This window comes from Fukomys damarensis, unplaced genomic scaffold, assembly GCF_012274545.1.
Source record: "Fukomys damarensis isolate Sample0158 unplaced genomic scaffold, DMR_v1.0_HiC HiC_scaffold_16, whole genome shotgun sequence".
NCBI lineage: Eukaryota > Metazoa > Chordata > Mammalia > Rodentia > Bathyergidae > Fukomys > Fukomys damarensis.
Window position 1 is genome coordinate 130,964,084 of NW_022900928.1, and position 24,013 is coordinate 130,988,096.

The following is a 24,013-nucleotide window of genomic DNA, read 5'->3' on the forward strand; positions in this document are numbered from 1 at the left end:
ACAATGAACAAATGGTCTAGAATCTGGCTTATGTGTCATCATCTCTCTATCATTTTACCAGTTAGGGCCAAGGGCCTTGTTCTTAGCAGTCCCACCAGAAGTCCTGGGCTGGTGATCATGGCTCTTATTGGCCTGTCTTAAGGATCTGTACCCATTTCTAAGTCCATCTCCAGGGTCAGAGGATGGAATGTACTGGTTGGCTAAGCTTGGGAGATGTGTTCCCATGGAATCCATGTCAAAAGAGAACCAGGGTGCACTTACTAGTGGAAGGGGAAGTGGATGCCAGCAAGGGAAAAGCCACTGCTGTCCTCTTTATTGTGCTCGCTGCCTTCCCAAGTCTGGGCCAAAGTGACAGGTGATATGGCCAGCAGTCACAGCTCTCAATTACCTGAGCAGAGAAGAGGGACACCTAAAGGCCTGCTAGTTACCATCACAGAATGAATGCAAGGTTGTCAGGCAGTGGCAAGAGAGCTTTGAGTTCCCCCATATTCATTGTGTCTATGTCTCTGCAGGTTCTGAGACTACTCCTCCATGGAGTCTAAGTTACCCATGAGATAAGGGAGTTCAATGAAGTGATTACTAATCCTGACATCCCTCTTTTGGCGTTACTTGCCACACTAGCTAACACAAATTACTAGAGTCTTCTCCTGGAGACCTTGTGGTTGCCGCACTTGAGCTAAGCCCAGACAACCCATTACTTTAACTCCTTGTGGTGTTTGTTTCCTGAGAGATCACCGGAGGGTGACGCTGGATCATTGCCTCATTGGAACCCCTTGAGACACGCTGCCAAGCTGGGAGCCACATCCTGGTTTGGTGGTTATCTTTGGAATCCAGGCTTGTTCTCTTCAGTTCTTACTCCCTTGGCTATGCCAGGTTGCAGGTGAAAGCAAGAAGTACACTACTTTTACAATATCTGTGCTGGGCACTGGAACTTTCTCCCATGAATCTGTATCAGTGCTGTCTGATATGGTAGCCGCTTGTGTCTACTGATCGGCTTTAATCTTACTTAATTTGAATATAAAGTCAAATAACCACACAGAATTTTGGTTGCCCTGTTAGACAGCATAGCTTCATAGGATTCAGGCTCTCTGGTTTGAATACTAGAACTCGGGGTGTGATACCCTCTTTCAGCCTCTCCAGCTCTCCTGTCTGTCGTCCCTATTTCTCCTCTAGGTATCTGTGCACCAAATATCTTCCTGGCAAACCCTCTTCTCCATTTATAAACCAGTCTATGCAAATGGGTGCCTAGAGGGCTACCACCCCATAAACCATCAAGACGGACAGAGCCAGGCAACTCTTGCTCAAGATAACCTGGGACACCCCCTATCCTTGGCAGAGAGAAGGGCTCAAGCATCTGTCTTCATTCAAAGCAAGGATGAATAGAGCAGGAAATCCTCTCCCTTTTCCTGCAGTGAGCTGGGGTGAGTGGGGACACATTCCAAAGGACAGCGGGGGAATGACAACGACTGAAAGAGGAGCATCATGAGGCATCCTTGGCTCAGGAGACCCTCCTGGAATTTAGAGAATGCCCTGAGGAAACTGGTCAACTCTGGGTGACTTCTTTTTCCCCTTTGGGGCCAGACTGAGTGATGGCCCTGGGATCTGTTCCAAACAGTGACAGGGTGCTGTAGAAGGATGATTTTACATCTGGTCTCTAGCTCAATATCTATGGCTCTAGGAAATATTAATTATTTCAACAAATGTTTTGAAATAAGAATGGCTTCCACACTGCCTAGTAATTAAGGCTTTCAGTTACAAAGAGCCTGTATTAGTAAGCTTTCCATCAGTGCAACATAATACCAGATGCAAACAATTTAGGAAGGGATTTATTTTGGTTCTAGAAGCTCCCGTTCATAGGTGGCAGGCTCTGAGGCAGAAACACCAAGGCAGAAGGTTATGGCAGAAGGAAGTTGCTCACCTCATGGCAGCCAGGAAGCAGAGAAACAAAGGAAGAGTCAGAAAGGCTGGAGCCAGGGACAGGCATAGCTCCAAAGGCACAGCCTTGTAACCTACAACTTCTTACAAGTAGATCCCAACTTCCAACAGCACTATCAGCTATACACTCATTAATGGATGAATCCGCTGAATAAATAAGGTGCCCCACAGTCCAGTCGCCTTCAGGAGCCCACTTCTGAATACATGAGCCTTTAGGGAGACATTTTTTATCCAAATCATAACAGAGCTCAACTAGTTTAACGAAAAGAAGGGACTTGCTAGAGGAGAACAAATGCTGCCTCGGATCAGACTAGCTGGGGCTTGAGAATGGGTAGAAGCCATGACTGGACACGTGGAGACTCAGTGAGTCTTCTCCGGCCACTTCGGAACTCTACCTCTCTCCCTACATATGTGCTTCCTTCTTTCTGGATAGACTTTCTTCTTCTGTACCTCAGGCCCAGCCTGATGGAGGTGGAGCAGTTCTTTTGTTCTTCGTTCTGAATTTGGCACCCAGTTCCCAAGAAAGGGTCACCCATGTAAATTAACTTCTTGTCCCTGGGCCCATCAATGGTGGAGAATTCCGTAGCACATGAACAGGTTCATCTTGATCCAGCTGTGTAGAGGATGCTGAGGAGCCATTTCAGTCCCGCTGGACCCGTGTCAAGTGGGTACTCTCCAGCTGGGATGAGCGCTGATGTATGAGCATTAGCTTTCCCCTGAGGAGGGCCAGCCCCCGCTGAGATGTATTTGTTCCTCATTGCAGAATCACTCTGCTGAGTGGCTTTGACAGTTACCTTGGGCTTCCAGGACTTCAATAAGCATTGCTATTAGCACAGCAACTCTAGGTTCACATAACATAGTCGAAACCAATTGCTTCCAGGCAGCTGGAGCTTGGTGATCATTCAGTCTGGCCACAATTCAGCTGCGTCTGGGGTGGTCAGAAAACGTGCCTACAGAGCACTAGTTTCCAACCTCCTGTTGTGTTTTTAGAAAGAGTCTTAGAAATGCATTGTTACTCACATCAAATGTGACCTACTGCCGCAAAATGTGTTGAGAATAATTGTACATTTTGCCATATGTCAAATGGACTCAGTAGTGAAGAAGGTCTTGAGAACATGACCCTTCCTCTGACCTGACAGCTGTGCACATGCATCCTTGTCTTTTTTTTGGTACCGGAAATTGAACTTGGGACCTTGTACTGGCAAGGCAGGCGATGACACCACTGAGCCAAGTCCCCAGCCCTCATCCTTGTCTTTTAGAAGGAAAAAAAAAAAGTGCTTTACAAAAATCAGGGAGGATACATGAGGATAAAAACTATTTACAAGAAGATCAAACAATGTTTTTGATATAAAATACTTATGGGAAGACCCATGAATGCATTCAATTTCTCAGTTACTCAGAGGATTTTGCCAAATACCCTTATGTGCCAGGAACACTGGGACAAAGAGTACAAGATAGTTTAGCAAGAAGCAATCCTAACAAATTTCCCTGTACCATTATTTGGCCAGGTTGTCCAGGGAATTCCTGCTTCAGGGTGACCCCATGTGGCTGAAAGGACTGTGTACTGCACAGATGCTGGGGGTAAAAGGGGGTTGGATTCTGTGATTGTCCCTGCACCCTGGTGCAGGTCCACCTCTCCCAGAGGAGGTGCATATTCCTTTGGGTTAGAGTTAATACTTTATTATAGAAACTGGGAAAGTGATCAGGGTGACAGAGGCATGAATGTACTACACATGGATAACAGACATCACCTGGGACCATGTGGGGCAAATCAGGACATCTGGTCACCCGTGACGGTGGTGGCCTGGTCTTGCTTCGCTGCTCCTTTGCTTTGCCCCTCTGGCTGGTTCCTTTGCCAGCTGTGTTTCACATTGTGTGAGTCGCCAGCTTCCTTGCGAAAACACCTTGCCAAATTCCTAGCACTCTTCTGAATTTTGTCCAAAGATTTGATTGGAGAGAGAATAGCCGAGATGCAAAATTGAGAGGCTGAGACGGGCAGAAAGAAGCTGGGAGGAGGGTGAGCTCTGCCTCTGTAGGGAAGACTTGTTTGGGGCCAAATTGGAACATTTTCATTGTTGCTGTTCAAGATTCAACCCTCAGGATGTAATATAGCCCTGGCTAGAGAGGGGTCAAGGAGTTAGGGAATGTTTCTAGCCTTTGTGTCACTGCGTTTTCACTTCCTTTTGGTTGCCCCCTACTTTGTTATTTCTTGACCTCTGCGCATGGCACTGCTGATGCTCAAGGTCACTTTGATTGTGCTTGGCTCAGACAGCTAGGTGGGTTGAATCATTTCCAATTCTCCCAGCAGGCCTGGCAGGAGAGGGATAGGGCCAGGGTGCAAGAGAGTCGATGCACATGGCCAGGTTTGTACTTAGCCCCTCCCAAGGGCTCCTGTGCGCGGGTCAATATCCTTCCTTCCCGGCTTCCAGTACAGGGCAATAAAAAACAGGAAGAAAACATCAATGCACTGTAATGTCTTTGCCACCAACTGAGATGAGGAAACTAAGATGTGATCATAGCAGGTCTGAAGATAGGCCGTGACTGGACCGTTTCTTTTTTGTGCGTTTAAGTTCATAATGCATGGTTTACTCCAAGAAGTGGGTGGAGCTATTTAAGCAGATCAAATGAAACCTTTCTGTCTGACTCAGGGAAAACGTGTGCAAGTGTGGCTATGCCCAGAGCCAGCACATGGAAGGCACCCAGGTCAACGAAAATGAGAAATGGAATTACAAGAAGCACACCAAGGAGCTTCCCACCGACGCCTTCGGGGACATTCAGTTTGAGTCACTGGGGAAGAAAGGAAAGGTGAGCTCAGCTAGATCAGGAGCCAAGAGAACTCAGGCCACCTCGGTGAGCTCAAATTGTCTGCAGGATGGAGGCGGAGAGGTGGGTACTAACCACCAAAAGTGATGGCAGACGAAGAGGAATCATGTCAGGGTCGCTCAATGGGAAAACTCTCCTGGGTTCTGGCGCCTTGAGGCTACCGGCTCCCTGTGGCTGGTGGTGCCCTGTGACCCTCCTGTTCATGTGGCCCCTCGTAGGTGACACTCTCCAGCCAGGGCTTCCCGAGGAGCTCACAACAGCCCCCCCTTCTCAGTGGCAGCCCTGTCCACAGGCAGGGGGCCTAGAGCTGGGCCCTCCGCCCTCTCCTTGCAGCTCCCCCGCCATCCTTGCCTTCTCTCTGAGGAGCTGTGAGCACCACCTCTGTTCCCCGCTCTCAGGGGTACTCAGTGTGAAGGCTGCAGGTGGAAGACCAAGTCCCACCAGGCTGGTGGCACTTTTCTGGGTCCTCCCTACCCCCTTTCCTGTCCAGTCACGCCTGGGACCCGCCTCCCACCCCCAGAGCTGCGATGTTCCCCTCCCTCCACGGCCCTGCAGCTCCCCACGAGAGAGGGGTGGGGGTGGGAGGAGGACATGATCCCTATTCCTGATTCTCCCCCACCCCGCAGTATATCCGTCTGTCCTGTGACACGGACGCCGAAGTCCTCTATGAGCTGCTGACCCAGCACTGGCACCTGAAAACCCCCAACTTGGTCATTTCCGTGACTGGGGGCGCCAAAAACTTCGCCCTAAAGCCACGCATGCGCAAGATCTTCAGCAGGCTGATCTACATCGCTCAGTCCAAAGGTACACACCTGGGGGATGGGGTGAGGGACACTTGGGCCACTGAGGCACCCGTAGAATCCAAATGCTCCTACAACTGTGGGATTGATGGCGATTTAATTAGTGTTCTTAAAGGAGTGGGCAGACAGGATTCCACGAAGAAACTCTTTACAGCCAGAGCTTCCTCATCCTACTTTGAATCTCCTATGATTTTTGTTGTGTCATTGTCATAGAGAATTTCACCCAGAATGTTCTGATGAATTCCAGTGGAAAACTTAATTTGCTGTGGTGGATAGAGAGAAGCAGTGCCTGGCAAACCATAAGCACTGTGTAAATGTTTCATTCAAACGAAGAAAATAGTTTTGCTACTAGAAATATTCAGCTCGGCATTTTCTTGAGCTTTGTATTTTGGCCTTTAGTCCCCAAGTTCTTCAGCTTTTTTCTCCTGAGAGCAGGGACCACTGTTATGTAACACATAATCCACTGTATCTTTACAGTGTCCATGAGGGCAGATATTCTTTTCTCCGAAGTTATATAATTCTTTTGGTCTTCTTATGTTTGGCACTGGCTCTCAGCCTTTGTCTGTCCCTCATCAGAGTTTGAAGAGTGCGTGGGTTTTCCTTCCATGGCGTTCCGCAGATATCTTTTCCCACTTAAGTGCAGTTTATCTGAGCTTCATATTTGGAAATTTCTTTGATGAAGATTGATTGACATGTCTTATTTTAAATATGAGGTTTTACTTACTATGAAGTAGAATCTGGGATCCTCATCCCCATTTATTCTTCTCAGTTTCCTGGCCATCCAGAGTGGTTCTTGGTTATTTTGTTAAGAAATTGAGCGGTTTAGCTTCCTTCCTACTAAATTCTGCAAACCATCCATTCATTCAGCAAATACTCATTAAGTGTCCTCATCATAGCCAGAATTGCTTTGAGTTCTAGGAAAGTAGCCAACAAAAGCAGACAAAAGTCTCCAGCCTGGAAGGGCGCCCTTGGCTATGTAGATACAGAGGGCCACCTCTCTTGGGGTGCAGAAGTGTCACAAGTGTCATTGTATTGGGGCACTGGCTGCAGGAGGTGGCTGTGAACCTGCTAAGGGGCCCTTCCCAGTGTCCTTACACTGTCAGGAGGACTTGGATGGGAGAGATGCCGAAGTTTGTCCTCTGCTGGAGACACGAGAGGAATTAGACAACAGAGACAAATAGCGAAATCAAAGACTTTCTTACACCTGCAGGAGAGGCTGCCTCCCAGCTCCACAACTTCTGTCTTAAGCTGACCCAGAGGGACCAGAGATTGCCCCTCAGGTGGATCCTCACGGGGGCAGACATTTTCATTATGCTAATTGAATTCTTTTTGGTGAGCGCGCACGCGCACACACACACACACACACACACACACTCATACTCAAAACCTTTGACACCAAGAATATCATCAAATGTAAATCTTGAGAAGGCCTGAAAAGATGTGTAATTATAAAGCAAAACAAAAATCATTCACACCAGGCACCCCCCCTGGACGAGCCCCACGCCAACCTGATCCCTGCAGTGTCCAAGAGCAGGGCACACGATACCCCAGGGGCCGCTGCTTAGCTTCCTTAGCGACTTGGGTAGGAACTCACTGTCCCAGATTTCCCCCAAGAGAGATTAGAATTTCAGACTGGCTGGCCTCTCTCCCTCCAGAGAGACAAAGGTCGGTGTTGATGTAGAGTGGGCCCTGGAGCCGTGTTTTCTAAGGAGTACCTGCAGGGTCCCCGAAGGCTGGCTCCTCCCTGCCAGATGGTGGCAGGCCAGGGTTTTCCATGGTGTGGCCACCACCTCCATGTCCTAGCTCTCATGGACAGCTACCCCACCCAGAGCCAGCTGAACTTGTGTCCCTCGCCCCCCTCGTTTGCAGGCGCCTGGATTCTCACGGGAGGCACCCACTATGGCCTGATGAAGTTCATCGGCGAGGTGGTGAGAGACAACACCATCAGCAGGAACTCTGAAGAGAACATCGTGGCCATTGGCATAGCCGCCTGGGGCATGGTCTCCAACCGGGACACCCTCATCAGAAGCTGTGAAGCCGAGGCCCAGGTGGGACAGGCCAGGGCACGGGGCTGTGGCCTGAACACTGGAGCTCTGTGTTAGAGCCAGCCCATGGGAAATCTGCCATACAAGAGCAGCCTTGGACCACAGGAATTAGAAATAGGAGTGCTACATAAAGCATTTAAAGAAGGCATTAACAGTGGCTGTGTTCCACTCATTAAAAATGTTCCTTGATAAACTGGGCATGGTGGTACACGCCTGTAATCTCAGCACTCTGGGAGGCTGAAGCAGGAGGATTACAAGTTCCAGCTCAGTGTGGGTAACCTAACTGAGTAGTGAGACCCTGTCACCAACAACAAAACATTAAAGATGAGCTAGGGATGTTGCTCAGTGCAAAGGCCCTGGATTTAATCTTCAGTATCAAAAAGAGAGAAAGGAAGAAAGCAAGCTCACATTAGAAGTCAGCCCTTAATTCTTTATAACATGACCCGAGTCCATGCCAAAGACTTGGTGCAGTACCTTTATGGCTGGGTTCACCACAGGAATTCAGATCAGTCACTGCACTCCCTGCCGAGCTCTGTGAGACCCACCTTGCTGAATGTTTCCTGGAAAGAAATTTGGGGAGTAATTGATGCACATTCTGTGTTCAAAATACAAGGCAGACTGTGGGGCTTTCCGTCAAGCATGGAATTATGAGAAAAATATATGTGCCTAGAAAAGAGCTAGATGTATGAAAATCTTGATGACTATCAGTGGATCATGGAATTAAATGCAATTTTAGTTTTCATCTTATTTTCTGCATTCTTCAAATCTTTATAATAAATATGTATTGTTCTTTGGGACAAAATTTAATGATAGTTTTTATTCCTTTTATGTTTCTGCTAACTATAATCTTTAGTGACAGTGTAACTCCGTAACAAATGCATATGATCTTGTGGCTGACTTTGTGCTGTCTGTACTACTTCCCTCTGCACAGGAGCTTTTGGTCTTCTGCAGGGCTGAAACCCGCTGTTCAGAACAGCCTTGGTGGCTGTCTCCTCCTGTGTCATTTCTACACGAGGTTTCATTGCAAAACCCAGCTCTTGGGGATGGGACTGAAGCAGGACCAAGAAGCAGCTGCTGTGCAGCAGGGCCACGTCCCGCAAGTGCTGATGTCACTGTGACGTCATTTACACATTAACAGAGATAACACAGGTCTCTACTCACATTTTTGCTTTGCAAAAGAATTTTGGCTCTTTGTTGACACATTCCTTCCCCATAAACTTCACAAGGCCTTTGTCAGATACAATCACCAAGACAGAACAAATGGCTGCAACAGAAACACACACTCGGTGAAAGGAGTCATATTCAAACTTTACCCAATATCAAAAACATTAAAATTACGACAGTCCCACATCCTATTCCAGAAGCATCTTCCCTCAACTTATGTGAGTCTGCATCTTTCAGAACAGTTTCACAGTTTTCTTTTATAGGTTCTACCTCTTTCTTCTTAGAGATTTTATATTCTTATTGTTGTAAATGGGGTCTTGAGTCAAGGTAATTTGTGAGGCAATTTTTTCTGGTTTATATAAAAATATTGATTTGCTTATTGTTGTTTTGAGCCAGGTACTTAACCTACTCTCTTTCTCATTTGAATAGTTTTTCAGGACTTTCTTTGAGTGTTCTAGGCTTGCAGTCATATTTTGGTTAAATAACTTTAGTTTTTAAAACAGCCCTTTGATTTAATGGTGCTTTGCACATCTTCCTGAGTTGGCTACCATACCTGGCATTCCGGTTAGTGGGAATGGATCTTGTATTCCAGTGATAAATGGGATTTGCTACAGGTTCAATATACATGTACTTAAAAAAACGTTATAAAACATCAACCTTTTATTTCAAGTTTGTAATTTTTAAAAATCAAGAATGAATGTTGTGAAAGGTCTTTTACATCCACAGAGTTGCTATTTTTTTCTTTTATCCATAATCTAATGCCCTGAGTGCAGAAAACATCACAAATGCCTTTTATCTTGGGGGTGTTTCAGGGTATTGAACTCAAGGACATTTCCCACCCATATTTCTCCCCCGTTCCTTCCTTCCTTCCTTTCCTTCCTTCCTTCCTTCCTTCCTTCCTTCCTTCCTTCCTTCCTTCTCCTTCCTTCCTTCCTTCCTTCCTTCCTTCCTTCCTTCCTTCCTTCCTTCCTTGCTTCCTCTCTCTCTCTTTCTTCTATTTTGAGACGGGGTCTCACTAAGTTTCTCAGGCCAGACTTGAACTTGCAATTCTCCTGTCTCAGCGTCTCAGAGTGCTGTGATTTCAGGTGTGTGTGTGTGTGTGTGTGTGTGTGTGTGTGTGTGTGTGTGTGTGTGCGTGCACATGCCACCACACCCAGCTGCAAATGATTTAATTACCTTGCTACATTTAATTAGCCAGTGATTTGGTAGGTTGTCTGTACCCTCATACATAGAGATTAGGCCTTGGCATTTGCTTCTGTACTTCTTTCCTGGTTAAAGTTTTGGAATCAGGGTTGTGTGCTGGAAGGATGAAAATGAAGCTGGAATTATTTGTTCTGCGGAAGTTTGTGGGGCTCCTCCTTTAAGCACTTGGCTGTGCTTGTCTTGCCAGTATTGACTCCTCTGCCATGCTCAGGGCCTCCTCCTTGATGCTGCTGATGGTGTGAGGGGTGCTTAGAGAATAGAGCTAGAGTGTTTGAACTTTTCTTTCTTCCTGCCTTTGTACTATTCTATGTATGTCATTAGAAGAATCAATAAGCATCCATGAGTTTTCAATTCCATGATGTGCTTTGACTTAAAGTTGAAACATCCTTTAATGCAGCTCTGATGCTTTTTATACAACTTTGGAGAGGCGCTTGAGAATTAGGAACCCACATGCTAAAGAGTTTTTCTTTAAGTTCTTGCCAGCCTTTTATCCTCTGCTCTTGCCAGGACAATTTATCTTTGTTCTTGTTTCTTTTTATGGTCCTGTTAGCATGCCTTTCTCAAGCCCAGAGAGTATTTTATTCATCTTCTAATTTCTATCTCTTGGTATAGGGACAGATTTTGGACAAATATAGATAGGTGATAGACAGATCTATGTATATCTACCTCTTTTTGTGTGTCTACCTCTCACACTTGTGTGCATACACACACATACAATATATGTATACTTTCAAATGCTATCCATTTTAGTGAATTTAGGCAAAAGAGAACAGGGTAACAGACTAAGAGCTGGACCAAGAATCCATTCCTTAGACTGTCACTGGCTATAAGTGTGACAAATGGGCAAGCAGACCCAACCATCTGAACCTCCATTGAAAGGGAAGCCTGTGACATCAGCTCCTTCAGATTCTTGTACCCTGGGGATCTGGGAGGAGGCATCAGTATAGCCAACCCCAGTTAGCTTTCACAGGACCATAGAAATGTCTCCGTGCATCTTGGTCAACAAAGAAAATCTCAAAGGCAGCTCTCTCTGTACCTTGCAGGGCTGTTTCTCAGCTCAGTACATTATGGATGACTTCACGAGAGACCCTCTCTATATCCTGGACAACAATCACACCCACCTGCTGCTCGTGGACAATGGCTGTCATGGGCACCCCACCATTGAAGCCAAGCTCCGGAGCCAGCTGGAGAAGTACATCTCCGAGCGCACCAGTCCAGGTCGGTACTTAGGAGGTGGGGTCCTGGACGTAGGTGCCCTCCAGTGGCAGCTCCAGCGACCTCTGCCAGTTGCTAAGTGGTGCATGGTGAGCCCTCCTGGTTAGGTGTCCTTAATGCTAAACAAGAGCTATCATTTCTCTTCTTTCTTCATCGCCAAGAGTGCTTCTGCCAGGGCCACTGTGATATGGACCCTTCCACATGGCAAAGGGTGTGACAGATGCTGCCTTCTTCTACTCTCGTTCGTCAACCAGAAAGACTGCTGGCTTCTCTTCTACCAGACAACACTTCAGAACAAATCAAACCGGGGGTGGTGAACATGAGTTTAAGAAGCAATACAATTAGCTAGGGTGGAAATGATGAAAAACAAACTCACTGCTTCAACAATTGGGTGGTTTGCCTTTTTTTTGAATCTTGGCTATTTCTGTGGAATTGAGCGGAAGCCTTTATTTGACCTGACAATTGACATTATATACTCTCCCTTCCTCTGGACCAGGTGTTGAGTTGTTTGCCAGTGTGGAACCAAATTACCTTGTGATTTAGTGATAGACTTCATCTCGCAGACTTGTGGGAGACATTATTAATTGCTTTCCTTTCACAATGAGATAAACATGAAGAAAGATTTATATATACTCTAAGCTTCATTAAGAGAACATTCTACTTATGCAAATTTCTTATTCACTGGCGAAAGCATAGGATTATGCAGATGCGTGAAAGAATTATTATTCTAAGGGTAAGGTTGAACCAAGCCACTCATATTAGCAAAACTAAGTCAAGCACAGTCTTTAGCACTTTAATTATCAGGGAGAAATTGCCATCCGACCTGTGTCACGCTATTACGAGTTTGGGGAACAAAGATTCATCCATTGTGACTGAGTGGGGTGTGAAGGTAAAATCCCTGGGCTGTCAGATGTGAAGATAGGCAAATGCTTCTGTTGAATTCAAAACAAACTTTACTCTTTATGTTTTACAGATTCCAACTATGGTGGCAAAATCCCCATTGTGTGCTTTGCCCAAGGAGGTGGAAGAGAAACCTTGAAAGTGAGTCCTGGTTTCCTTTTTGAGACCATCTCCTGAGCTTACCCAACAGGTTCACATTTTCAGGGGTTTGGCATCTATCTGCTCTCTCCTGACAACTTTATTTTATTAGAGCAAGTAGGTAGTGTCCTCCTGCCCCAGCCTGTTTCCCTAACAGATGGGCTGGGCCCTGGCTGAGATGACTTGGGGGAGGATTTGAACTGACATAAACAGCCGCTGTATTTAGTATCAGCTTTGACACTACACCTACCTGCTGAAGAGAAGAGTGAACTTTCGCTCATGGGACTTAAGGACGGTGATCAGCATGTGCATTGGAGAACTCTGGCCAGTCTGTCTGCAGGAAATGAGCTGTCACACAGACTGGCCTTGCCTTAGTTGTCCGCAGACCACCGAGGCCCCATCCACATGTCTCCTGGGGATACAACAGCTCCACAGGAAGGGAGTCTGAGCCCTGAGTGGTTCTGAGAACCTGAGAAGCTTTGTGGCTGATTTCATACCTGCTTCACCGAGCAACAGGGCAAGAGCTCAGCTTCCCTGCTCGTGGAGTAGACGCCAGCATCCCTGACAGCATCCGCTTCTGTTTGACTTGTTAAAAAAAGTTCTTCACGGTGACTGCATCCTAAACATTTTCTGTAAGAAGTGGACATTATAAGAAAATGACATAATTCCTACTTTTAATTAATATCCATGTTGAGCTGCGGATCCCCGTTTCCCCATCCTGTTTTAACCCTAAGCCTCGGATGAGGGAAAGATAAGTGCAGTCCTTGATCTTCCCCTCAGTCACCAGGGCACATCCCTAGAGCTCTGAGTACTTGCTCGCAATGTTCCTTAGAATACAGTTGAGCGCTTCTCTTGGTTTATTCTTTTATAGCACAGTGCTCTTTTCATTCATTCATTCAACAGGTATTTTTTGAATACCGTACCCACTATGAGATCTGTTATCAAGGCCATTGTTAAGTGAACGCCTTTTAAGGAAAGGCATTTTGAGGAATAATGAAAGAACGTTTTTCAGTGTGAAATGGCCTCTGGATGAACACTGGAAAAACAGCCACCCAAAAAAGAAGAGTGATAGAAAATAATCAAGAGATAGTCGCCTGTATTCTCTTCCTCTCACATTGTAGGTTTGGCATGAGGATTTCTTGGCTTAGGGCGGATGGAAAGATCAGAGAGAGGCTGCAGTTTTAGAGGCTGGTATTTCTGAAGCATTGTCCAGAGATCTGCTCAGCCTCAGAAGGGGGACAGAGACAGGAGGGCGAGTGCAGGGAAGCAGGGATCTGACATCTCTTCAGCTCCTCATCCCCAGCTCATGGCCTGGCACCACCGTCGCTGCAAGAAGGAGGCACACAGGGCTGCCACCTGCTCTCTCAGCCTGCGTCTTGAGTGCACACACTTGGCTGATCAGAAAGGAAGGGGACTCACAGCCCCCTCTGTGCCCCTGTGCGGTTAAAATCACCCTCACCTGCTGTCACAGGATTCAAATGCTGATCCCTCCTCACCCTGAGCTGGCTTCTGGGGCCACTAGAAAGGAAGCAGAATTGTGGCAGATGTTTATGCAGGAAGTAAATTTGGCTTTATTCTCTTTCAATAATAGGGGCAGGAAAATAACTTGATGGGAGAAATATGTGAGAAAATAACACAAAACTTGTAACTGTTGCTTTTTTGCCGGTCGGGTTCGGGGGATCGAACTCCTGACCTTGTGCTTTCAAGGTGGGTGGCAGAACCACTGAGTGAAATGTCTGGCCGTATCTGTTGCTTTCAAGATATTTTTTAGACCTTCAAAGTATGAGTATTGGTAACTTTTGTCAGATAAACTATCAGTGATGATGTTGAATAGGGGCTTTAAATATTGTCATTTAAGGATGATGCCAATGTTTGGAAAGATCAATATTGTCTATAGAGATATTTCAAAGCACGTCTTTATGGAAAACACAAGCTTTCCCAGGTGACCTATCACAAAGTTTTTATTGGCACAGAATGTTGTATGAACAGCTTGCCTTTCTCATCATTGGGCAATTGTTACTGTTTGGTCTGCTTCTGATTTGAAACGAAAGCCCCAAAGCAAAATAGGCAGGGAAGTTCTAATGTGTTCGGTCCACCAGCTTGATTTAGAGCCTCACTCCAAGCTGGGACCAGTGTGCCTCACCTCTGTCCACCTCTCTCTCCCTCTCCCAGGCCATCAACACTGCCGTCAAAAGTAAGATTCCCTGCGTGGTTGTGGAAGGTTCAGGGCAGGTCGCCGACGTGATTGCCAGCCTGGTGGAGCTGGAGGATGCCTTGACGTCTTCTATGGTCAAGGAGAAGCTGGTCCGCTTTTTACCCCGCACAGTGTCCCGGCTGCCTGAGGAGGAGATTGAGAACTGGATCAAATGGGTGAGCTTTGGAGGAACTGCTGGAGGGTAGAGGAAAAGGAATCCACGCTCATGGGAAGGAGGGATGAAATTCCTGCCCTGCCCTGCATGCCCACATCCCAGCACCTGCAGATGTTCTGTGCTTTTGAGACTACCTCAGCTCACTCCAGGTGTCTTCCTGGAGAGTGACGCTCAGCTAAGCGACTCTTTGAGGGTCCATGTCTCCTAAGGGGTGTCATTCTGGGCTGTCTGCAAAGCGTGTGATCTTTAACTCAGGCCATCATGCCAGCAAATGTGCTTCTGGGTTTTGTATACATCGTGGACTAGGCAGCGGTAAATGTTCAGAAATGCAGACAGTAGACTGAGTCTGCATCTAAGGGAGAAACTGGCTTTTGGATAATTGCCTTTAACATCAATTGGCCAGCGACTCAGTTCAGAATCTCTCATCTTTCTTATAGAGATCCTGTGAGAAAAGGCTTACTGGAATAGTTATGACGCTTCATACTGCTGTACTCGTGAAATACCCTAACGTGTCTGCACAAAGCTTTCTAACCTTCCTTCTTTTCACAGCTGCTGTCCATCTGTCGTGATTTGTGTTTTTCTGCCTGGTCAGGTCATTAGAAAGCTCACACAAGTGACAGGTGCATCCCCCTCAGCCCATTCAGAAGTGGCCTCGGACAGTTGGGTTATTTTAGGTGTACATACTGACTCCTGCAACTTTTTCCATAAAGGAAGTCTCAAGACCACCAAGGTTTTCATCATAGAGCCCATTTCATCATGAGAATTGAGGGTTGGATTTGGTATAAATAACAATATTTCTTTAACCAGATTGGTGTTCCAACAGTATTCTATCTAATCATGGAAGGGCTTTAAAATGTCAGATGCAGAAAACCAAAAATCTTAGAACAGGGGAGGCTGTGTCTTTGGGTTCATGCTAGCTCTTGGCATTGCTTAAGACAGGCGTCTGCAAACCAAATCCTTATAAAAACAAAACAAAACAAAAATCAATGACGACAACAACAACAACAAAACCGGGGGAAATTCATACTGGGAGGCTGAGGCAAGAGGATTGAAAATTTGAGCCCAGCCTGGAAAACTCAGCAACTTAGGAGAACCTATCAAAAAAAAAAACAAAAAAAACAAAAAAAACAACAACAAAAAAAAACCAAACCAAAACAAAACAAAACAAAAAACTGGGGATGTAGTTTAGTGTGAAGGCCTTGGGTTCAATCCCCAGTACAGAAAAAAGTCAGCCCAGCCTTTTCAGGTGCCCTGATACCCCCTCTTTTGACTCCCAGTACCTCTGAGTGAGTTACATGAAATGGACCCTAATGGGCTTATTTAATCTCACAGGAGGTCCGTTAGCCAAGAAGCCTGGTGGAGCAAAGGGATCTGAAATAATCAGGAAACAAATCCTTTGTCAAGCAAGCCTCACTGTCTGAAGTCTGAAACTTTAAAACACAGAGGAATCTTCCCTCCCACAGCTGAGAGTTAGCCTGGCACTGAGCCAGGGCCTGTGTGACCTTCTTAGATGGCATTCATACTGAGAAATCTGCCCTTTCCAGATCTTACTAAAAACATGGTGTTATATGAAAGTTCTTCCTGGGATTTACTTGCATCTTGTCTGAGTCCAGGTGAGAGGTAGACCTAAAAAGAGGGCCAAGGGGAGATGAGGCCAGAGGCTTGATGGATGGCGAGGGCAAAGTCGATAGGTGAGGCTTGGAGGTGCCCACACCATGCACCTTCTTACGCTGCGTTCTCTAGTGGAGGCATGAGCTCGCCCAATGTGGGCTGCACAGGGCAGCAGCCAGGCACAAGACTGGCCGTGGACCAGAGTGTCAATAGTCTGCAAAGAGCTGGTCCAACGTAGGAAGTCAGCAAGGCAAAGGGCTGGGCAGGACCACAGTGGTTAGCCCCCCTGAGTAAACAAAGGGGTTGAGAACGGCCAGCGAGTCCATTCTGAGGAGGCTCTTTCTTCATGGTAACATGTAGGCGGCAGAAGGAGGGCTCCCTCTCCAAAAGGCTTTTCCATGTTTGATTCTCTGAACATCCATACCTGGAGAGATCGAGTCCATTTCAAACATCTCAAAGTGTACTTATTAAGGAAATACATTGTGCTTTGATCCCTGTGGCCAAGGTTATTACATGTGTTGGGTGGAAGAAATTCCACCCTCTGTGTAAAAGATAGCTAAGGGGCAGGAGTAGGCAACCAATAGTTTATCCATCAAAGATGGCCCCGGGTCCCTCCCAGTGGCTGTCCCCCTTCTTGTACAAGCTGATCTATGAGGTCCTAGCTGTAGGACATGCCACTTAATGGGTCCTCCCGCCCTTTGGGATAGATTGTTGGTTTCTACCTCAAAATAACTGTTGTAGGAAATTCATTTTAAACAAGCTAAAAGTAAGGCACTTTTTGTCTTCTGGGATTATTTTATCCTTTCTGGGGATTTGTGTCTAATTCATATTCATATCTAATGAAATATCGTCTTTGTAATTACGTCAATCTAAAACATTGACCAAAAATGAACACTTGTCTACCGTTTTAATTATGCACTCATGTGGGATTTTGCAACTGGTACTGATTTCTCCAAAGACCGAGCTCAAGAGTGGAATTGTTAATTAAAGAATGTAGACATACAGTGAAATGCAAAATAAGCGACTTTCCTGGGAAGTTCTGGTGACTTCACTGATTGTGAGGACGATCAATCCCAGAACCTAAACTCTTGGTTTCTTGACCCTCCAAGAAATCTCTTATCCTGCTTCCACTAGGACCACCCCATTTCCAACACCTCTGTCATAGCCTTTCCCCTATTACCTACCCTTGAATTTCTCAAGAACTTGACCTTCCATGGTAACCTAATCCATCAGCCAGTCTTGGGGTCATCCGCTTGCCCATTTTTAACCCTTTATTCAGTTGACAACCACCAAGCACATATAGTATGCTTGATTTTGATTTGAACCTTTCAAAAAAGAATTATGTATACAGCCGAAGGAGTCTGTGTCCTTGTAGAGGAAACAGAAGTTCAAGAAACTTCATGTTGAATAATGAAAACAAGTGCATGGTACAATTTCCAATGGGTTTTTAGAAGAAGAAGAAGAACACAGACTCAGAAGGACGCATGATAGGACCCCTGTGCTGGCAGGGGCTCTGTGGGCGAGGGTTGGGATGGTAATGGCAGGAACAGCATGCACTGAAGAGCTGAGCTGAGACCTGGTGTGGCTGCCCCGGGAGTGGGTAACCAGCAGTGAGGAGAGTTCAAGTGCAAGCTAAAGAGATCGTGAGGGGCCAGAGCAGGAGGCTCCCTGGAGCTGTCCTGAGGTTTTGTTCTCTCTTAAGCATAATCTAACTCCATTGTAAGACTGGAGGCAGAGGAAAAGGTGTAATAGAGCTGTGTTCGGCAAAACTCACACTGGTGGAGGAGGCAAGAGTGTGTGGGGAGTGTGAGTCCAGGTAGGTGGCCCTGCAGCCCTCTCTGGAGCTCTTCAGCCTGATCTGTGTCCGTGTTCATTTTCTTCCTTTTCTTTCAATGGAAAATGGGTCCTACTCCCTGGGCACTGCCCACCCCATTAGTGCCACCCAGTCCTGGCACCCTGCTCCTTGCCTGCCACATCTAATAGGATCCCTTTCCTTCCATCTGAGCAGCAGCATGGTGAGAAGAGCATTTTCCTCCATGCTGTTGTCCCTGCCCACTCTCTCCCTCCATCTCCCTGGTTGGTGTTTCCCTGTAGTTCTCTTGTGTATAGTGAAGCAAATCCTCTGTCACCACCTTTCCCCAGGAAACAGGCTTAAAAGCTCACCTCCTCATCTCAAATCCAAGGGTCCTCCCAGTCCACATTTCGACCTGAGATGGAGACTTCCCTGTCCCGCTCAGCTCGGACGCCACAATTCCAGGTCCTCATTGCCATGTGTCGCCAGGGAAACCTACTGCTTACTTATTCAAACCCAGCCAGAAAGAGCCTTTACTCACCAAGCCCCCACCAAGGAGTTAGGGGCCCCTTTCATTTAAAAAAAACTTTTAAGATTAAACATTACAGAAAAACTCCCTAAGTTAACATAGCAAACTGCTTATTTCCTTTATCTGGTCACCGAGTCCTCTTGGTTCTAGCTGGCATTTGAACTTTTCCTTGTTACGGTTTAAGCCTTGACCATGCTTGGATGGTTGCTCTGGTCTCCTCTGCCCCTCTTTCATTTAATCACTCATTTAAAAGCTGAACACCTGTGAGGTCCCAGGCTTTGATACACACACACACACACACACACACACACACACACACACACACACGTGCACCTCTTCATTTAAGGCTCTTGGGTTTTTGATAGGGGTTTTCCATATTGTGTGCCCTTGCATAACCAGTTCTTTATTGCCACTGTGGTCAAGAACTCTTGACTGCAGTTTAGAAGTGGAAAGCTATGGGATTGTGCATTGTTGGCGAGGGAGTAAGGGGTGGGATTCTCTTAGTGATACCCTTCTAAAAAGGTGGGGTAGAAACTTTCTCACCCAAAGAGACCAGTTCATGTTCTTCTCCATGCTTAAAATAGGTTGGCTAACAATTCTTTCCTTTCAATGTCGCCAGCTCAAGGAAATCCTTGAAAGCTCTCACCTGTTAACAGTTATTAAGATGGAGGAGGCTGGGGATGAGATAGTCAGCAACGCCATTTCCTTTGCTCTGTACAAAGGTGAGTGGAAACAGCTCTCAAAGCTTCTGCTCTGTGTGCCTTCCTTACTTTTTAAAAAAATTTTTTTGAGACAGGTTTTCGCTAAGTAGTTCAGGTTGGTCTTGCACTCACTATGTAGCCCATGCTGGCATCAAACTCCCAACAATCCTCCTGCCTCAGCCTCCCGAGTGGTGTGCACCACAATGCCTAGCTCCCTCCTTACTTTTTGAACTTAGATTGCTTTTTCAAAGAAGACTTAGGGAAATGAAAGCTGAGCATCCCTAATCCAAATGTCTGAAATCCCAACTGCTTGAAAATATGAAACTTTTTTGAGTTTCCAGTTGATTCCACAAATGGAAAATTCCACAACCTGTATACCATTATTAAGAATAGTGTATATTCAAGCTAAGTGTATAAACTATATGAAATTTAAGTGAATTTCACATTTAAATGTGAGTCCCAGGAAATCTCACTATATAAATGCAAATATCCCAATGTTTGAAAGACTTCAACATCTGGAACACTTTTGGTCCCAAGCATTTCACATAAGACTACTTAACCTTGTCAGCTTGCACTTAATTTTGATTATCCCCCTGGAATATAGACTATTATTGCCCTAGTGAGGCATATTTCACTGAATGTATGCATCTGACAGAGTAACAATTTTATATCATTAAAATGCTGATGAAGTTTGATCACGTTCTCCACACAGCTGTTTGTAATAGCTTTCTGAAATAGTTTTCTCAGTCTTAGGGTCCTTTGAGAATGTTATAAGAACTTTGTCCTTTGTCACAGACACACACACTCACACTCACACTTTCCATTTTGCATACATAACTTCACCTTCAATCTCAAGGGTTCAGAAATCCAAAGATGGGTACACCCGAATGTCAGGGTAAACCGTTCTCCTCGGTGGATTTCGCTGTCTTGGAGTTGCATCCAAGTGGTATCACCTGACGGAGGAGACACATTCGTGGCAATGCATTGCCATCCAGATTGGGCTGCCTGGTTAATTAATGCAAAGCACACTGAGTAGGGGCAGGCACCGTAGGAGTGTGATTTCGTCCTTAGCTATTTATGAAAATCATTCTTCTCGAGCTTGCCAGAAACTTGCTTCTAACACCATTTATTAAATGGAATTATCTTCCTATGGATTCATAGATACAGAGAACCTTAGCTCTGGAAAAGGCAAGAAGGACATTGTCAGGTATGATCCTTGAAATATAATGTGGAGGAAATCTGAGTCAATGACAAATTTCAATACATCGTATTTCTTACTCAGTGAGGGTGGGCCATGGAGAGAGAGCACAACCTCAGGGAGCCTTGTTGTATACTTGAGGACACACAGATCTGGCTAAGTGACAATAAGGGGAAAGAGAGCTCCAAGTGTCTGATTCTAAGAAGGCACCTGTGACAAATGGCTTACAGAACGGCCCAATTCTGATGCATGGACTCTTTCCGGCCTTCTCACAGCCTTCAGCACTAATGAGCAGGACAAAGACAACTGGAACGGGCAGCTGAAACTCCTGCTGGAGTGGAACCAGCTGGACCTGGCCAGTGATGAGATCTTTACCAACGATCGGCGCTGGGAGGTGAGCACCCCGGAAAATTCTGTTCCCTTGACAAGGCCATCCGGGTCTCCCTGCCCGCTGTCTGGGCTCTGGTCTCTACGGAGGCTCAACCATGGCTGGTTTGTTTCCAACGAGGTCCTCCATCCTGTGGTAGGGTTGCCCTGGTACATCCACGTTGCCAACCTCACTTCCCGCGTGTGCAGTATGGGATAATAGCATGGACTATTATTGCAAGGGACAATGAAGATCGAGCCCTGAAATAAGATAGTGTCCACCCTTAGTGTCATTCAAGGCTAAGAGCATTTCGGCTATGCTGCGAGGGTGATGCCGCAGGTGTAGAGCTGAGCGTCTGCTCTCGATAGTGTGTAGGCAAATGTGTGGGGAAAATAGGCACAAGGTTACTGGAAGGAACTGACAGTAGATTAAGACTCGAGACCGCAGCTTTGTTCCTCCTCCTTGTCTTTCTCCCTCCCTTCTTTCCCTTTTTGTCTTTTTGTGATATTCAGGATTGAACCCAGGGCCATCACCATGAGCTACATTCCCCAGCCCCGTTTTCATTATTTTGAGACAAGGTCTCACGGACACTCTTAAATTCCCCGGGCTGGGTTTGAACTCGCGATCCTCCTGCATCAGCCTCCCACAGGTGTGCCTCATGAAGTCCCCCGGTCCCATTCTTTTTATCCCGCTGCTCCATTTACCTGGTCAAATTCTGTTAAGAGATGCGTCACCAATGATGTGTACGCGAGTTGACTGGACAGTCCGTGAGTGTCACAGAGCTGGGTACCAGGGGCTGCCCAAGGCGAAGGAGCGCTTTTACTATGGGAGCTGCACAGGCAGTGAGGATGGCTCTCCCCCAGGGGGCAGCTTTTCTTGCTTGCAGCAGCGATTAGCTTTTAAGACCACATTTTCTAATGATGCCCTCTCGGTACATCTAATGCTCAGTGCACCTACATGCTCTACTCAACAGGAACAGTTACAAACCAGCACGTGGGACTGGAAGGGCTGCTTCTCCATTCCCAGATACTCTGAAGTCATCAGTGGGCAGCGAGAACAGACTTAATCTTTCCACATTCATATAGATTTGAAGGTGTGTTCCTTATATAACTTGGGTCGTTAGTAGCCAGACTCGGAAACACCTTCAGGCCTGCCACTGTGTAATCAGCTACTAAGACTTGATTTCTGTTAGCGTCTGATCAATTTTAATGATCGCAACCTCGAATAAAGTAATGGCTCATAAATGCTTAAGTTATTCATTCCTGTAGTGAACCTTGCTTTATACTTGGCCTTTGCAGTTTAATGAATCCTATTATGCATCCCAGGGCTTTATTTAGTGGAGGAAAGTAGAATTGTAAACGCAGATGGATTAATTGATCCCTAAACGAATCTGTGTATGAAATGCTCCATTTAAGTAAAGTCAGGTGATATAAATAAACTCAAGCACAGTTTGAATTGCAGATTTAATTTTATTAGCTCGGATAAGGACAGTTGAAGGTGAAAGACAGGAGGACGAAGAACCAGCCCGTCTCTGTGACTGTGAGCGAGGAACCCAACCCCTGAGTCTCAGGCCCCTCCTACTGTGTTGCAGGAGAGCTGGCTACTCAATGTTTAGCAATACTGTGAGCCGATTATGAAGCCCAGTCACTCCCCAGAGTCCAATTGTTGCAATTTAGCATTAAATAAATCTGATGAAAAGCAAAGGTAAGACACACTCAGAACACATCATTTTCCAATTCTTTTACTGCATCGACTGTTACCCATGCTTGGGGGTTACTTCTGACAGCCGGGTCGGTCTCCTGGAAACCCTGTGCCCGCGGGTGCTCCTGGGCACTCCTGGGCAATCCTCCACTATGATTCTCAATGCTCCATTCGAAGATGTCACATTTGGAGCTGACACTTGGCCACAGAGGGGTATTTTCACCATAGGCGTTGGCAAACACCACAAGTCAGCCCTATATTTTCTTGCAGAGAGCTGGTTGTGAAACATTTACTAGCACACCACTGGCCATCTGCCCGAAAATGGAGGAGCACTACCTCGTTGGGTTGTTACCACGGTTAAATTGGATAATGACCAAGAGTATACACTAGGGTTTAGAATATTGGTGCTTATTAAACATTATAAACATTTGTATAAATAGAAGTCTTTGGAATAATGATGATATTTGTGTAAACTTTTCAGGGCAAAAAGCAATTGCCTTATTAATTTTCTTGCCTGAGATGCCAATCCAAGTTCAGATACTCTCATTTCTTTTTGGTTAATTCACCAGAGCTCCACGGATTTCACAGAAGAAGAAGCAGCGATGGATTGTGAGAGCTCGCTCTGAATGTGACTATCTTGGGGATCTTGATCTCTGTTGTCCCCTCTTATCTCCCCCGTCATCTATTTCAGAGAAGGGGAAACTGAGGCTCAAGGACACCGTATTGTTCTAGCTCACGTGGAGACCAAGGCTTGGGAGTAATGAGTGATATGTCTGATGATTTCAAACCCTTTTTTCCATCTCCTGTGCCTGTGGATCTCAGCAGGGTCTGTAGATGGGGGCAGCGTCCCCTGGCATAACCCGTGCACTGCACATTCTAGGCTCCACCTTGGACTTCCTGGGTCAGCAATCCCAAGGTCGACTCCTAGCCTGCTGTCTCACAGCAAGTTCTCCCTTGGTTTGGTGGTTTGAGAACTGGCGGTGCTTTGAAGGGTGTGACCAAGGGACCGGCAATGTATTCAGAATGATGTGTGAAAAATGGGGCACTTAGCTTGAGGGCAGAGGAGAAAGTGGAGCTACCATATTCCCCAGAGGAGCCTCTCCCTCTCTGAGCCCACAGGGATCCGGTGTGGGGACTCAGAGGCAGTGTGTTACCCCCATGAGCTCAACACTGGACAGAGCAAAAGCCATTCACGCTGCTGCTGGCAGAGGATAGAGGATGTTCCCCTAAACCAGACGCTAGGCAGGAAGGATGAGTGGCGTGGGCTGGGTGGGCCATGGTACAGAGCTGTGGGGACCACGGACTCAGAGAGCCTGGGTTCCGGGAGCAGCTGCCGCAGAGCCAGCTGGTGGTCCCTGGTCACCACAGCCTCTGGTTTCCACTCTTAAAGCTGGAATTTAATGCTAGAAATGTAGATTTTGATGAATCTTTGAATTTTTAAATGGTGACCACAGAATCAAATGATCAAATCTACCATGGAGGACACGTAGGGCACATCTGAGAACCGGTGAAGCCCGGAGCC

At 46.3% G+C, this 24,013-nt stretch overlaps 1 protein-coding gene across 2 annotated transcripts in view; it reads left to right on the forward strand.

Annotated features, from left to right (window-relative positions):
* Trpm8 (transient receptor potential cation channel subfamily M member 8) overlaps positions 1-24,013 on the forward strand; it is an 85,657-nt gene that overhangs the window by 14,577 nt on the left and 47,067 nt on the right. For both annotated transcript variants that reach the window (XM_033764712.1, XM_033764714.1), the window contains 8 exons: positions 4,584-4,740; positions 5,385-5,562; positions 7,428-7,606; positions 11,014-11,188; positions 12,159-12,226; positions 14,396-14,593; positions 19,144-19,246; positions 20,699-20,817. In XM_033764712.1, the coding sequence (XP_033620603.1) occupies positions 4,584-4,740; positions 5,385-5,562; positions 7,428-7,606; positions 11,014-11,188; positions 12,159-12,226; positions 14,396-14,593; positions 19,144-19,246; positions 20,699-20,817 (1,177 nt within the window). The remainder of the gene's footprint in view (positions 1-4,583; positions 4,741-5,384; positions 5,563-7,427; positions 7,607-11,013; positions 11,189-12,158; positions 12,227-14,395; positions 14,594-19,143; positions 19,247-20,698; positions 20,818-24,013) is intronic.